Raw genomic sequence first — 15831 nt, 5'->3', positions numbered from 1 at the left:
AGGGTCTCATACCCCTGTGTTCACTATTAAGTAATAAGCTCTAATTAGGAGGGTCTCATACCCTTGTGTTTACTGTTAGATAATAAGCTCTAATTAGGAGGGTCTCATACCCTTGTGTTCACCATTGGATAATAAGCTCTAATTAGGAGGGTCTCATATCCTTGTGTTCACCGTTTGATAATAAGCTCTAATTAGGAGGGTCTCATCCCCTTGTGTTCACCATTCGATAATAAGCCCTAATTAGGAGGGTCTCATACCCTTGTGTTCAACGTTGGATAATAAGCTCTAATTTGGAGGGTCTCATACCCATGTGTTCACCGTTAGATAAGCTCTAATTAGGAGAGTCTCATACCCTTGTGTTCACCGTTAGATAATAAGCTCTAATTAGGAGGGTCTCATACCCTTGTGATCACTGCTAGATAATAAGCTTTAATTAGGTGGGTCTCATACCTTTGTGCTCACCATTAAATATTAAGCTCTAATTAGGAGAGTATCATACCCTTGTGTTCACTGCTAGATAATAAGCTCTAATTAGGAGGGTCTCATACCCTTGTGTTCACCGTTGGATAATAAGCTCTTATTAGGAGGGTCTCATACCCTTGTGTTCACTGTAAGATAATAAGCTCTAATTAGGAGGGTCTCATACCCTTGTGTTCACTGTTCGATAAGCTGTAATTAGGAGGGTCTCATACCCTTGTGTTCACTGTTAGATAATAAGCTTTAATTAGGAGGGTCTCATACCCTTGTGTTCACCGTTGGATAATAAGCTCTAATTAGGAGGGTCTCATACCCTTGTGTTCACCGTTGGATAATAAGCTCTAATTAGGAGGGTCTTATACCCTTGTGTTCACCGTTACATAATAAGCTCTAATTAGGAGGGTCTCACACCCTTGTGTTCACCGTTAGATAATAAGCTCTAATTGGGAGGGTCTCATACCCTTGTGTTCACCGTTGGATAATAAGCTCTAATTGGGAGGGTCTCCTACCCTTGTGTTCACTGTTACATAATAAGCTCTAATTAGGAGGGTCTCATACCCTTGTGTTCAACGTTGGATAATAAGCTCTAATTAGGAGGGTCTCATACCCATGTGTTCACCGTTAGATAATAAGCTCTAATTACAAGGGTCTCATACCCTTGTGTTCACCGTTCGATAATAAGCTCTAATTAGGAGGGTCTCATACCCTTGTGTTCACCGTTAGATAATAAGCTCTAATTAGGAGGGTCTCATACCCTTGTGTTCACCGTTGGATAATAACCTCTAATTGGGAGGGTCTCATACCCTTGTGTTCACTGTTGGATAATAAGCTCTAATTAGGAGGGTCTCATACCCTTGTGATCACTGCTAGATAATAAGCTTTAATTATGTGGGTCTCATACCCTTGTGCTCACCATTAAATAATAAGCTCTAATTAGGAGAGTATCATACCCTTGTGTTCACCGTTAGATAATAAGCTCTAATTGGGAGGGTCTCATACCCTTGTGATCACTGTAAGATAATAAGCTCTAATTAGGAGGGTCTCATACCCTTGTGTTCACTGTTAGACAATAAGCTTTAATTAGGAGGGTCTCATACCCTTGTGTTCACTGTTCGATAAGCTGTAATTAGGAGGGCCTCACACCCTTGTGTTCACCGTTAGATAATAAGCTCTAATTGGGAGGGTCTCATACCCTTGTGTTCACCGTTAGATAATAAGCTCTAATTAGGAGGGTCTCATACCCTTGTGTTCACCGTTGGATAATAAGCTCTAATTAGGAGGGTCTCATACCCTTGTGTTCCCCGTTGGATTATAAGCTCTAATTAGGAGGGTCTCATACCCTTGTGTTCACCGTTGGATAATAAGCTCTAATTAGGAGGGTCTCATACCCTTGTGTTCACCGTTGGATTATAAGCTCTAATTGGGAGGGTCTCATACCTCCAGTTCCCTATCAAACTGTAAATTGTAATGATAAGGTCTCCTATGTGTTATGTAGGAGCATTGGAATAAGATGGCGCTATGCAGTGATTTCCTCAAACTGTGATTTATTTATTTTTTATCTTCCAGGCTGGGGTGGCTGGAGTTGTACAGATGACCGGAATGCGCTGTCCGTAGCACAGCAGTTAACCGCCACAATGCTGCTGACGCTCAGTAATCTGATATTTATCCCCACTATTGCAGTCGCCGTTTACCACCTGTATTTTGTGGAGGCCGCGGTCTACGCCTACACCATGTTTTTCTCTACGGTATGTCATTTCCCTGTTCCTGCCCCTTACATAGTAATAATATGTTATATTGTTTTTTTCAAACTGAGCTCCATGAAGATCTAATACACTAATTAATTCAGCTCTGTAGCCATTAATACATTTTTTTTTAATAAAACACTGTAAGTACCAGATTTTAACTTCTTATCAGTCTTTGCAATCCCATGTACAGCAGAGGTCAGAGAAGGGCTATGAACCAATCAGGTGTGCTACATGCAAATGTGTAGACTAGGAACATGCTGATTGGAGGAGCTAGCAGAATAAGTAGAAAAAGACCTCATCAGTCTGCTACTGCCCTTTACAGCCCAGTCAGGTGGCTGGTTTTGGAGCGAGGGCATCATTGTATCCCTTAAAGTGGAGTTCCACCCATTTTTAATAAATTGGATTACATAGATGTATGTAATCCCCTTTAAAACGACTTTTAGTATGTATTGTATTGAGGCCGTGCTCCGCCCCGCCTCCGCCCCGCCTCCTCTCAGTGAGCTCTAAGTATGTATTGTATTGAGGCCGTGCTCCGCCCCGCCTCCTCTCAGTGAGCTCTAAGTATGTATTGTATTGAGGCCGTGCTCCACCCCGCCTCCGCCCCGCCTCCTCTCAGTGAGCTCTAAGTATGTATTGTATTGAGGCCGTGCTCCGCCCCGCCTCCGCCCCGCCTCCTCTCAGTGAGCTCTAAGTATGTATTGTATTGAGGCCGTGCTCCGCCCCGCCTCCTCTCAGTGAGGATATAATGCTTTCAGTCCTCGCTCACTGAGAGGAGGCGGGGCGGAGGCGGCACGGAGCACGGCCTCAATACACTACATACATACAGCTCACTGAGAGGAGGCGGGGCGGAGGCGGGGCAGAGCACGCAGTACAGCTCATCTCCTGTGTAATAATGTGAGATTTCATGGCCTGATATACATCCCAGCACACACTGCGAATCCCTGAATGACGTAATCGCCGACTGGACCCGGAAGTGAGAAGAGGATAAATAAAGCAGAAAATAAGGTATTTACTAGCAACAAAAAAAAAAAAAAAAAAACTTTCCATTGGTAAAAGTCGTTCTAAAGGGGATTACATACATCTAAAGTCACTAAAATGGGTGGAACTCCACTTTAACCACTTCAGCTCCGGAAGGTTTTACCCCCTTAATGACCAGCCCATTCGGCACTGCGTTACTTTAACAATTACGCGGTCGTGCGTTGCTGTACCCAAATACAATCGATGTCCTTTTTTCTCCCCACAAATAGAGCTTTCTTTTGGCGGCATTTGATCATGTCTGCAGTTTTTAGATTTTGCGCTATAAACAAAAAAGGGCGACAATTTTTGAAAAAAAAAAGCACAATAATTTTTATTTTCTACTATAAAATATTCCCAATAAATTTAAAAAAATATATATTTTTTTTATCAGTTTAGGCCAATTTGTATTCTGCTACATATTTATGGTAAAAAAAAAAAAATCCCAAAAAGCGTATTTTAATTGGTTTGTGCAAAAGTTTTACCGTTTACAAACTACAGGATAGATTTTTGGACTTTTTTTTTATTTTTTTGTTTTTATTAGTTGTGGCGGCGACCAAGTTTGGCTATTTTGAATGCTGTCATTTTTTTTAATCTGGCGCCAGACAGTACTTGGAAGTGATGTCACTCATGACATCACTTCCGGGTTTTTGCATGGAGACCTGATCAGAGCTGAATGTGGCTTTGATCAGGTCTTCGGCGGCCGCGCAGGCTGGTTGCCCGGGTCTCCAGGTGGGACGGGAGACTCAGGCAAGCCGCGGAAGGTGGCGGGGGGGCGTCCCCTCCCGCTCAGCCGCATCGGTTGTCATTTCAAGACAGCCGACCATCGGCTATGGACGCCGGTACCGGGGTGATGCCTCCGGTACAAGCACTTTCCCGAAATATCGGTAACCTCAGGGGCCGATTCCGATATATCGGGGAAAGTGCAGATCGGTCCTCGATATATTGGCTTTGCCGATAATCAGTCGGTCCCTACTTTCCTGTGCAAGCATTATGATGGATACTCATTTTGAGGCTGCGTATTGTGGTGCTGTACCAGCAGCACAGGACATCATGGCCACCATTAGCAACAGGGTCCTGGAGGAGTGGGCAAGATACTTGGAGTTCATCTTTTCATTTTTTTGTGAACCATTTCACTGCAAGTGTAATCAACAAACCTACATGTGCTGTGTGACAGAGCTGTGTAAATCTCAGGACTGGATGAACAGAAAAGCAAATATGTTCTCTAGTAAAAATGTTCTCTTGTATGTATTTCATCTGTGTATTTATGTTTGCCTAAATTCTATTTTTTTAAGTAATGACCAATCCATTCAACACTGATATTTCAGTAAGCAGTTACCATTCCTTTAGTGCAGGGGTCTTCAAAGTATGGCCCTCCAGTTGTTCAGGAACTACAATTCCCATCATGCCTAGTCATGTCTGTGAATGTCAGACTTTTACAATGCCTCATGGGACTTGTAGTTCCGCAACAGCTGGAGGGCCGTAGTTTGGACATCCCTGCGTTTAGTTCCTTGTAGTTAGTTTTTCTTTCTCCTTAATTTAAAAAAAAAAATTACACAATACAACCGTATGGTTCATTGTATATTGTAAATGTAATTGTCAATGCTATAATGACCTCACAAGACATTTTTCACATTTTGTTCTTGTGCGATATTGCGCCCCTGCCCTGTGTACGCCCTAGGCAACTGCCCTTCCCGCCTCACCTAATTCCATCTGTGGTTATGCAACGTTCCGCTTTGCTCTTTCAGTTCTATCACGCCTGCGATCAGCCCGGAGTGACTGTCATGTGTATCATGGACTACGACACGCTGCAGTTCTGCGACTTCTTTGGCTCTGTGGTCGCCATCTGGGTGACAATCCTGTGTATGTCTAGGCTAAAAAAGCCAGTTAAATATGTAAGTAGTAAATGAATGGTCTTTGTGTGTACGGCTCATGAGATGTAAGATAACCGTTTTGGGTTTCATTTTATTTTTTGCTTTTTGAAGCCCAATTAAAGCTTTCATTTTTTTATCCCTGCAATGCAGTTCTATACAGTATTCGATGTTTGAGTGTTTTTAATGGTGTTGTGCTGCCCTCTGCTGGCAGCAGTCTGAAGAGACTCAATCCATAATTCAGCTTTACCAGAACCTGCACTGAAAGTTCCGATTCACAAACCCACTCACTGCAGCGATCAATAAGCCTTAAAGGGTGACTCCACTTTTGTGGGGGGAAAAAGTTGCAAATGAAGAAAAAATAAACAATTGCGACACAAATCATATTATAATTGAATGTTATTAAAAATTAGCTTTCCTTTTCAATATGCAGCCGCTGTCACTTTCTGAAAATGCAATACAATATGGCCGCCTGGAGCTGTTCTGTACACAGAATGTATACTAACCACACCCCCAGAAACATCATTTCCTGCTTGTGCGATTGGCTCACCAATTTTCCCAGAAGTCTGCCTAAAGCTGGATACACACTATACAACTTTTGTTGTTAGATTTCCTTTAGATTTACCTTCACCTATGTAGTGCAAGGGCCAGCCTGATTGCATACAAATTGAAAGTGTTTAGATTTGACCTCATATTAAAAAGTTTTGGTAAAGCTAAAGGAAAAAATCTAAAGAAAATTGTATAGTGTGTATCCAGCTTAAGATACAAGTCAGATTTTTGGCATCCCCTGCAGCACAAATGTCATTTTTGGTGGGATACTCCCAATAGGAACACGTGTAAAAGAATGCAGACCCAGCAGCTTTCCTCATTGGAGCTCTGCAGCTGCACAGCTGATATATAATTATGAAACCACTCCCATTAGACCCACTTAGCACAGAGGTGCAAACAATGATTTCTTCAGAATAACGAAAGGAAGGAATCTGCAACAAAGTTTGGTAAAATACTTGCAATGTACAGAGATCACCCAGAGGGGGGAATGTTTTTTTTTTTCTCAACAAAAGTGGAGTTACATTTTAAGGCAGAACTCCACCATTTACCCCACAACCGGTCTCTGTCCACCCCCTGAAGCTCCCTCCCCAGTGTTTTTTTTTTTTTTTAATTTAAAAAAATAATATACATCTTTTTTTTTTTTTTTTTTTTTTTTTAAAGTCCTTTGGCCAGTCCAGTGACATCATGGCAGTTTCCTCTTAAGAGGGACCTTCTTCCAGGACTGAGCGGCACTCACATAATGAGGTGTGAGCTCAGCTTAGTCCCCGAGTACTGTGAGGCCAGTCTCCATGATTATCTGCCCCCTTGGGGTTGTGTAAACGTCAGGCTGGGCTCACAGGAAACGGGAAGAATGACGTCTGTCCTTTTTACTCAGAGGACTCAAGGAGGAAGTCGAGGACAGTGTTACATTTTCATACACTGGAAATTGGGGGGCTTAATAAAAAAAAAAAATCATTAGAGGTCTACTTTAATTGCTTTTGGGGAAAGGCTTTCTGTACGTTTTTTGGTGTCCATGCTGACCTCTCCTTTTGAAAATGCCGTTTGCTTGGTTGTAAAGTTAATCCATCTGATTTCTGAGTCATTGGCCCAACCAAAGGATGCAGATCACGCCTTCTTGCTGCAAGCTTGTTCTGGGTCACCAAGGCAGCATTTACACCAAAGCGTGGCATTTTTTAGCATAATTTCAGGAGTTTTTGAGCGTTTGTAGTCGTGTTTCTGCGTTTTTTTTTTTTTTTTTTATTATAGCCAATGGAAAAAATCATCATCATCATTTGTCTCATTTTGTTATTTATTCTTTTTTTTTTTTTTTTTTTTTGTAAAGGGTTAGGGTTTAAATATTAGGGTATGGGTTAACTTGGAAAAGGGAGTAGGTGCAAATAAATACTACTTCCCGCTCACCCAGCGCTATAACCAATATATATACAGACAATAAATTATTCATATAAAATGTAATAATTCCCCTGAGGGAAAACCCAGCTTCTGCTTTGAAATCAAAGTATAAATATCACATAGGTGCGAAATTAACTCAATAGTCCAAATATAAGAGCCAAAATTGACACTAGCAGCGCTATAAATTAAATAAAATCAAATGAATAAATAGGTGAGTCCATGAATAGACACAGTCCTAAAGGAAAGGGTGATAGTTCACCATGGAGTGTAGTCAGCTCATGCGCCTTCACCGCACCCTGCGCCCAAACCCTTAGGTATTGCTCGCTCACTAAATATAAAAAATACTGTGCCTCTAAATCCTCCGAATCAGCCAGAAACGCCTATATTTAAATGTGGAGTTTCCCGCATGCGAACGCTGTAGACGCGCAGCATGCTATCCAAGCAGAGGCGACCATGCAGATGCTTATGCGCCAGGGCTTGGTGTCCGGACCACCCTGAGCACACCACTCTGAAGAGCACACAAGTCACCAGTCAGCTGACCTGGGGAAGCCAAAGCAGGGCTGCAGCTGATGAGGGCAGAGCGGCGCTCAGGGCCATCTTACCGAATGGGCACGCTGGGCAGTTGCCCAGGGGCCCCACTTGCCCCGGGGGCCCCACCTACCCAGCCCCAGCCAAGCATCAGTCCCGATTCCTGTGTGCATCCCACCGCTGAACTTAACTTAGCAGGTGGCAAGGGCCTGTCGGCCCTGCGCTGCTGTCAGGCCACTTGGGCTATGGATGGGGAGTCCACAACTGCAGGAATGCCTGTCCACCTCCACGGGAACAGGCACACACAGGACAGTCGAGTCTGACTCCCGTCTGTGTGTGTCACCGGATCCAGCTGCCAAACTTGGAAGCTGTCATTAGCCTGGCACTGCTGTACCAATAAATATCGCCTTATCGGTAATTTGCATTTTTATTCTCCTGGGTGATTGTGTAGGCGGGGCCCCAGTGCACTGCATTGCCCGGGGGCCCTTTAATGGTCTTAAGATGGCACTGGCGGCGCTGAGCATGCCGGGAGTGAGCAATACCTAAGGGTTTGGGCACAGGGTGCGGTGAAGGCGCATGAGCTGACTACACTCCGTGGTGAACTATCATCCTTTCCTTTAGGACTGTGTCTATTCATGGACTCACCTATTTATTCATTTGATTTTATTTAATCCATAGCGCTGCTAGTGTGATTTTCGCTCGTATATTTGGACTATTGAGTTAATTTCGCACCTATGTTATACTTATTGGTTAACTTAGTTTTTATTTATTTTGTTAGGTTAGGATTCGGGTTAGGGGTTAATGTTGGGGTTAAGGGTTGGGTAAATTATTATTTATTTATTTTTTTTCTAAATATCTTTATTGATTATTTATTTAGTCGGCTTAGGGTATATTATTAGAGTTAGTGGTTAATATTAGGGTTAGGGTTTTTTATTTATTTTTAATTTTGCTTTATTTTCATTTAATTCGTGCATTTGAACAGAAAAACGTTTAAAAACACACCTCAAAATGCTCAAAAATGCTTGAATCAAGTGTTTCCGTTCATTCCTATGAAAGGAAGAAAAAAAAAACGCTTCTAAAACACACCGAACTGCCTGAATCAAGTTAATACAAAATGTATTTTATTTTTATTATTTCAGGTTCTTATCCACTTGCCTACTAGGCCTATTTTTGACATTTGGTGTTAATAAGTTAAAATCAGTTGTTTTTGCTAGAAAACTACTTAGATTCCCCAAACATTATATATTTTTTTTAGCAGAGACCCTAGAGAATAAAATGGAGATTATTGTAATATTTTTTATCACACCGTATTTGCGCAGCGGTCTTCCAAACGCAATTTTTTTGGAAAAAAAATCACTTTTTTGAATTAAAAAATAAGAATCCAGTAAAGTTAGCCCAATTTTTTTCCATAATGTGAAAGATAATGTTACGCTGAGTAAATAGATACCCAACATGTCATGCTTCAAAATTGCGCACGCTCACGGAATGGCGACGAACTTTGGTACTTCAAAATCCCCATAGGCGACACTTTAAAAATTTCTACAGGTTGCCATCTTAGAGTTACAGAGGAGGTCTAGGGCTCAAATTATTGCTCTCGCTCTAACGATCGCGGCGATACCTCACATGTGTGGTTTGAACACCGTTTACATATGTGGGCGGGGTTTCCGTGTGCGTTCGCTTCTGCACGCGAGCTAACGGGGACAGGATGCTTTTTTTTTTTTTTTTTTTACTATTTATTTTATTTATTATTTTTTATTTTTACACCGTTTTAAAAAAAAAAAAATTGATCATTTTTATTTCTAATACAAGGAATGTAAACATTCCTTGTAATAGAAATAGGCATGACAGGACCTCTTTTTTGTGAGATCTGGGGTCAAAAAGTCCTCAGATCTCACAAGTACACTAATAAAGATGGAAAGGAGAAAAAAAAAAAAAAAATGACAAAAAAGGGACCTTTAAGCCGGTTGCTCCGCAACGATGTTTGCCGTCGCTCCGGTCCTCCAAGACAATAGAGTCGAGTGAGGGCAAGCTTGCCCTCACTCGACATCCTGTCTGTGAGGATCCGGGACCCGATCGTTTTCCCCGCTGCCGGCGGGTCCGGTAAGCGGGGAAAAGGACCAGGACGCGGCGGGAGGGGAGGGGGCACCCCTTCCGCCATCCCGGAGGGTGATCTCGCGGCGAATCCGCCGCTGGGACCACCCTTATCGGAAAGCCCATCGCCTGCAGTTTAAAAAAATACCAGGGTTATGGCAGCTATCTGCTGCCATAACACCGGTATTTAGCTTTAAACTCAGGACGTCAATTTACTATGGGCCGGTATTGAAGTGGTTATATAGCGCTGTCAATTTACGCAGCGCTTTACATATACATTGCACATTCACATCCAATTCAAAATACAATTTAATACAAAAAGAGCTCCAGAACTTATTTGAGCTTCAGGGGGCTTGAAGTAGAGATGTGAACCATCTCCATAAAGAAGAAGTGATTTTCTCCTCCAGCGTTTTGGAGCTTCAAGCTACAAAACGCTGAGGTGTGAATGGGGCCCAAGGGATGGGTCACTAAGCATTTTCACAAGGGAGTCAGCGTCAGCCCCAATATTTTGCTTATGGTAGCTTGTCTTCAGAAATATTCATCTGTATTGAATAATGCTCTTCATTCTTCCTGTTTCAGGTGCTCTTCATGCTGGGATCCCTGGTGATCGCAATGTCTATGCAGCTTGATCGGCGAGGAATTTGGAACATGCTGGGGCCGTGTCTGTTTGCTCTGATAATCCTGATCATCGCTTGGGTAACTAAACCAACTGAAAGGGTTTTATATGTATTTTTTTTTTTTTTTTTGCTTTCCTTTTAGTTTTTTTTTTTTGTATTTTCTCTCGTTTCTCCTCCTTTTTTATTTATTTTTGTATTGCTTTTTTAAAGTGCCTCTGTGATTTCTTTAAGCCTGTAAAAGAAAAATGAATACTTACTTTCTCCCTGTCTGCATCTTTGATCCTATCAGTATTGCAGACCCAACACTGCCTAAAGAAGCTTCTGCATTCGACACTTCTGGGTGTGTCGGATACCTGGCCCCCTTCTATGCTATGTTGTGGTTCCTCTTGCTGACCACTATATAGCTGCAGGACAGAAGAACGATGTTGGGGGTTAGAGGGAGGAACCATAGGGCACAGTGGGGGAACAGCTCTCCGACGTAAGAGGAAACTTGTCCAAAGTAGAAAAGTCTTTGGCAACAGTAATGAGCCAAGTTCAGCAGTGGCTGTAAGCTTTCTTTTAGGCTGCATTTACATGTCAGCGTTTAGATCGCGGGCAGAACCGCCGCAGTTCCGCCCGCGATCCGGAGATTATTGCAAATCGCGGGACGCCTAGCGTTGCCCGTTGATTTGCAATAGCCCCCCAAACGCTGAGCGATGTTGCCGCGATTTCCACCTGCCGAATCGCGGTAACATCGCGCAAACAAAATCGCGGGATGCAATACGCTCCAAAGAAGCTCTTGTACTTTTTTGGAGCGTATTGCGTCCCGCGATTTTGTTTGCGCGATGTTACCGCGATTCGGCAGGCGGAAATCGCGGCAACATCGCTCAGCGTTTGGGGGGCTATTGCAAATCAACGGGCAACGCTAGGCGTCCCGCGATTTGCAATAATCTCCGGATGGCGGGCGGAACCGCGGCGGTTCTGCCCGCGATCCAAACGCTGACATGTGAATGCAGCCTTATAGACTTCTCTTTCATGCTTCTTTTTATTTATTTATTTTTTCTATTTTATTTATTATTTTTTTTCTTTTCCTTTTTTTCCTTTTTTTTTTTTTCTTTTTTGTTCTTGTTGACTTTTCTTCCTTTCTCTTTTCTTTGCCATAGATTGATTTTTGAATTCCTCAACTTTTTGCTTTTGTGTGGTGTTTTTTTTTTTTTCATCTGCATAGGGATAGATAGAAATTTGTCATCTGTGTAATAGAACCAATAAGCGCAACAAAACAATGCAGAAGAGCTGCCAAATCCAAAGCATCATGCCAAAGTAATGACGTTTCTTCCATTGATCGAAGATCTGTGTCCAGTGTCTTTTTTTTGGGGGGGGGGGGGGGGGGTTTGTCTTTTTTTAAGAAATATGGCAGCTGACTTTTTTTTTTTTTAACAGATATAGGCTTTGTAGGTCTTATCCAGCACCTGGTCTCACTACCTGTATAATCCTCAACCTTGAATATACACTATATTGTCAAAAGTATTGGGACGCCTGCCTTTACACGCACATAATCTTTAATGGCATCCCAGTCTTAGTCCGTAGGGTTCAATATTGAGTTGGCCCAACCTTTGCAGCTATAACAACTTCAACTCTTCTGGGAAGGCTGTCCACAAGGTTTAGGAGTGTATCTATGGGAATGTTGGACCATTCTTCCAAAAGTGCATTTGGGAGGTCAGGCACTGATATTGAAGAGAAAGCCTGGCTCGCAGTCTCTGCTCTAATTCACCCCAAAGGTGTTCTATTGTGTAGAGGTCAGGACTCTGTGCAGGCCAGTCAAGTTCCTCCACCCCAAACTCGCTCATCCATGTCTTTATGGACCTTGCTTTGGGGTGAATAAGAGCGGAGACTGCGAGCCAGGTCTTCTCATCCAACATCAGTGCCTGACCTCACAAATGTGCTTCTGGTAGAATGGTCAAACATTCCCATACACACCTCCAAACCTTGTGGACAGCCTTCCCAGAACAGTTGAAGCTGTTCTAGCTGCAAAGGGTGGGCTAACTCATTAAGGGCTAAGACTGGGATGCCATTAAAGTTCATGTGCATGTAAAGGCAGGCAATACTTTTGACAATATAGTGCATATGCAAAAAGGAAATCTGGTCTCAGGATTTGCTGGCTGCATGCCTTTTCCAGGCCAGTCATTCAGTTAATAAAATAAAGACCGAGCTGACAGCCTCAGACACTCCACCTTTTAAAGAGAAGTATGGTCAAAGCTACTGCCTACTTTTCCTATGAATCACAGGAGCGCACTTTGTTCTGCACTCCTGTGACCCATATTCAGTCAACAGTGGACTAAAGTCTGCTGTCAGTTGACGTCGTTCAGCCAGTCCTTGCTCTGGAAAGATTCTGACTTTATTGTCCACATCTACCCAAATGCCTGACCAGCAGCAGGCTCACCCTCTCAGCGAGCCGCTGGGAGCCTGAGCCAGCCGTTCCTGCCCCTCCACAGACCTGCGCTCCATTAAGTGCTGGAGGGATAGAGCTGGTAGCCAGTAACTGACATTCACTGGCTCCTGACTCACTGAAGACCGAGAACTGAGCGATCAGCAGTCTTTGATTGCTCAGTTCTCTGAGTTATTTTGAGGGGACAGCAAATTTACACTGTTATACAAGCTGTACACTCACTACTTTACATTGTAGCAAAGTGTCATTTCTTCAGTGTTGTCACATGAAAAGTTATAATAAAATATTCACAAAAATGTGAGGGGTGTACTCACTTTTGTGAGATAGTGTATATTGTTCGCTTCTCCACTCCTATTATCTCGATACAATTCAAGAAACTATGTTCCTCACTATCTCTTATAGCTGAAGCTTTTGCCATAAACATCTGTGTGGAGGTGACCTCTATTAGAGGGATATGGAAGTACAGGCTGTCTGATTTTCCATCTGCTCTGACAGTCCAAGTCTTTTCCCTAATGAACAAACTGGAAAAAAAAGGAACTTGTATTTAGGAATTTTTCAGTTCAGTATGTGGTGACTCTGCCTTGGCCACTCCACTTTCCATCAGACAGTAAGATCCCGTTCACACTGGGGCGACCTGTCAGGCGACCTGGTCACCTGACAGGTCGCCGTAGGTCGCCTGCCATAGAGTAGCTGTGGACCCATTCTAATAGGAGCGACACAAGTCGCTCCGACTTAGAAAAAGGGTCCGGAGCTTCTTTGGGGGCGACCTGCATTGACTTCAATGTTATGAAGTCCGTGCCGGCCGCTCCGAGGTCGCGGTGCGAGCTGCGCACCGCGACCGGTGAGGTCGCCCCGGCAAGTAGCGTCGCCCCAGTGTGAACGGGGTCTTACTGTGTCATAATTTGGAACGGGCATTAGTATTATGTAAACATTTGCCACCCACCCACCGTACTGTTACTGCGAGAAGGCGTCAGTTGCAGGTATCGCGACCTACCAGTAGACGGGGTATCATGTCATCACTATGATTGGTCATAGCAATCACATGATTACAATGCGAACAAAACAGGCATGAATGGCATCGATTCATGACTGTTTTGCTTGGTATTGTGATCCTGTGATTGGCTCACAGCTATCAGATGATACCTGGGCCAATCACAGTACCCTGTGACGTGATTGCTGTAGCCAATCACAGATCACAATAGTAAGCAAGCTGTCATGAATAAAAGCCAACTATTGCTTAACCGGTTGCTGACCGCCGCAAGTACATATACTGCGGCGGTCAGCCCCGGCCAGGCAAAGTGACGTACCGGTACGTCACTAGCCTGGTAGCCAATAGCGGGCGAGCGCGCGTCCGCCTCGGCTCGTTCACGGACACCTCCGTGCGTGTGACCGGCGGACCTGATGTCCCCCGGTCACTCGCGATCGTCCGCTGTGAAGGGAGAAAGGCAGGCGGCTAATGTAAACAAAGCCGCCTATCATTCTCCCCTGTGTAAAAGCATTGATCTAACGGTCCTGCTATGTAGGACCGTTGATCTGTGCTGTTACACACACACAGCCACATCCAATCACAGTTAGAATCACGCCCCTAGGGACACACATAGTCACTGCATCTCTAATAAAGTTAACCCCTTCCCTGCCAGTGTCATTTTTACAGTAACAGTGCATATGTATAGCACTGATCACTGTAGTAATGTCACTGGTACCCCCAAAAGTGTCACTAATGTCAGTCAAGGGTCCGATCTGTCGGCCCCAATGTTGCAGTCCCGCAAAAAAAATCGCAGATCGCCGCCATTACTCGTTAAAAAAAAAAAACACCAAAAATTACAGAAATCTCTCCCTTAGTTAGTAAACGCAATAACTTTTGCGCAAACCAATCAAAATACCCTTATTGTGATTTTTTTTTTTTACCAAACATAGGAGCAGTAAACAAATTGGCCAAAAATGTAAAAAAATGTTGATTTTTACATTTTTTTTTCTTTGGGAATTTCATATAAAAAAATGTGAAAAATATTGTTATTTTTGCAAAATTGTCGCTCTTTTTTGTTTATAGCGCATGATCAAAAAATCACACAGGTGATCAAATACCACCAAAAGAAAGCTCTATTTGTGAGAAAAAAAGGACGTCAAATTCGTTTAGGTACAGCGTCGCACGACCGCGCAAATGTCCGTTAAAGTCACGCAGTGCCGAATTCGCAAAATACCCCCTGGTCAGAAAGGGGGGGTAAAATCTTCCGGGGCTTAAGTGGTTAAAACAGTGATCATCACTGTTCTAAGCAATAATAGTGTAAAACAAAAGAGATAACAAAATGACCCCCCTACCGCCAACTCTCCGCTGAAATCCTTTCTCTGTTTTTTTCATTTCAGACCTGGAGAGGAGTCAAACGTCGTCACTGTTACCCTCCGAGCTGGCAGCGATGGGTCTTCTTCCTATTACCCGGAGTAGCCCTGGCCTTGACGGCCATTTCAGTTTACGTCTTTGCCGAGACCAACGCCAACTACTACTACACCCACAGCCTGTGGCATGTCATGGTGGCCGCTAGTGTGGCCTTCCTGCTGCCACCCCGGGAGAGAAACTCAAAATCATGGAAGTGGTCGCAAATGCTGGACTGCCGATACAAGATCTGTAAAGATGACCGGGAGGAGTTGTATGTGGTCACATGACCCTTTTTATCTTTCTGCTAAATTCCAAACATTGACGCCAGTCACTTTAAACTAGTGCTTTTGCACTTTAATCACTGTTTTTTTTTCTTTTTGTATTTTATAGTAGAGCGGTGCAAAAATATTTAAAGGGGAAAAAAAACAACACAGGGAATTGACGTGCTTTCTATTTAATACAAACTCTGTTGGAAGAAGGCCACTATCCAGTTTTATTCTTAACCCTCCGTGAGGGAATAGAGACTGCAAAGTTCTGATTTTCCAGATCAACTGAGAATTTTCTTCTCTGGGTTATGGAGATCGGTGCTGGAGAACCTTCTGTGAATCGCATACACCTCCAAACAGAACACTGTTATTTATTTTTACATTGTTTTTTTTTTTATTTTTGCATTATGTCTTTCTTGTACTTTCATGCAATTATATATTTTAAGGACCTAAAGCTGAATTCCAGTGAGACCGTTAAATTCAAC

The 15831-nt window shown here is 43.2% G+C and overlaps 1 protein-coding gene across 1 annotated transcript in view; it reads left to right on the top strand.

Moving 5' to 3' along the window:
• Positions 1-15474, top strand: part of PGAP6 (post-GPI attachment to proteins 6) — a 104682-nt gene extending 89208 nt beyond the window's left edge. The window contains exons 10-13 of the mRNA XM_082260007.1: positions 2044-2222; positions 4985-5131; positions 10244-10360; positions 15071-15474. Of these exons, the coding sequence (XP_082116133.1) occupies positions 2044-2222; positions 4985-5131; positions 10244-10360; positions 15071-15367 (740 nt within the window). The 3' untranslated portion in view covers positions 15368-15474. The remainder of the gene's footprint in view (positions 1-2043; positions 2223-4984; positions 5132-10243; positions 10361-15070) is intronic.
• Positions 15475-15831: the final 357 nt, after the last annotated feature.

The sequence above is a fragment of the Pelophylax lessonae genome (assembly GCF_965119305.1).
Source record: "Pelophylax lessonae genome assembly, chromosome: 6".
Taxonomy (NCBI): Eukaryota; Metazoa; Chordata; class Amphibia; order Anura; family Ranidae; genus Pelophylax; species Pelophylax lessonae.
The sequence above is the reverse complement of the archived record's forward strand: the minus strand, read 5'-3'. Positions and strand labels throughout refer to the sequence as shown.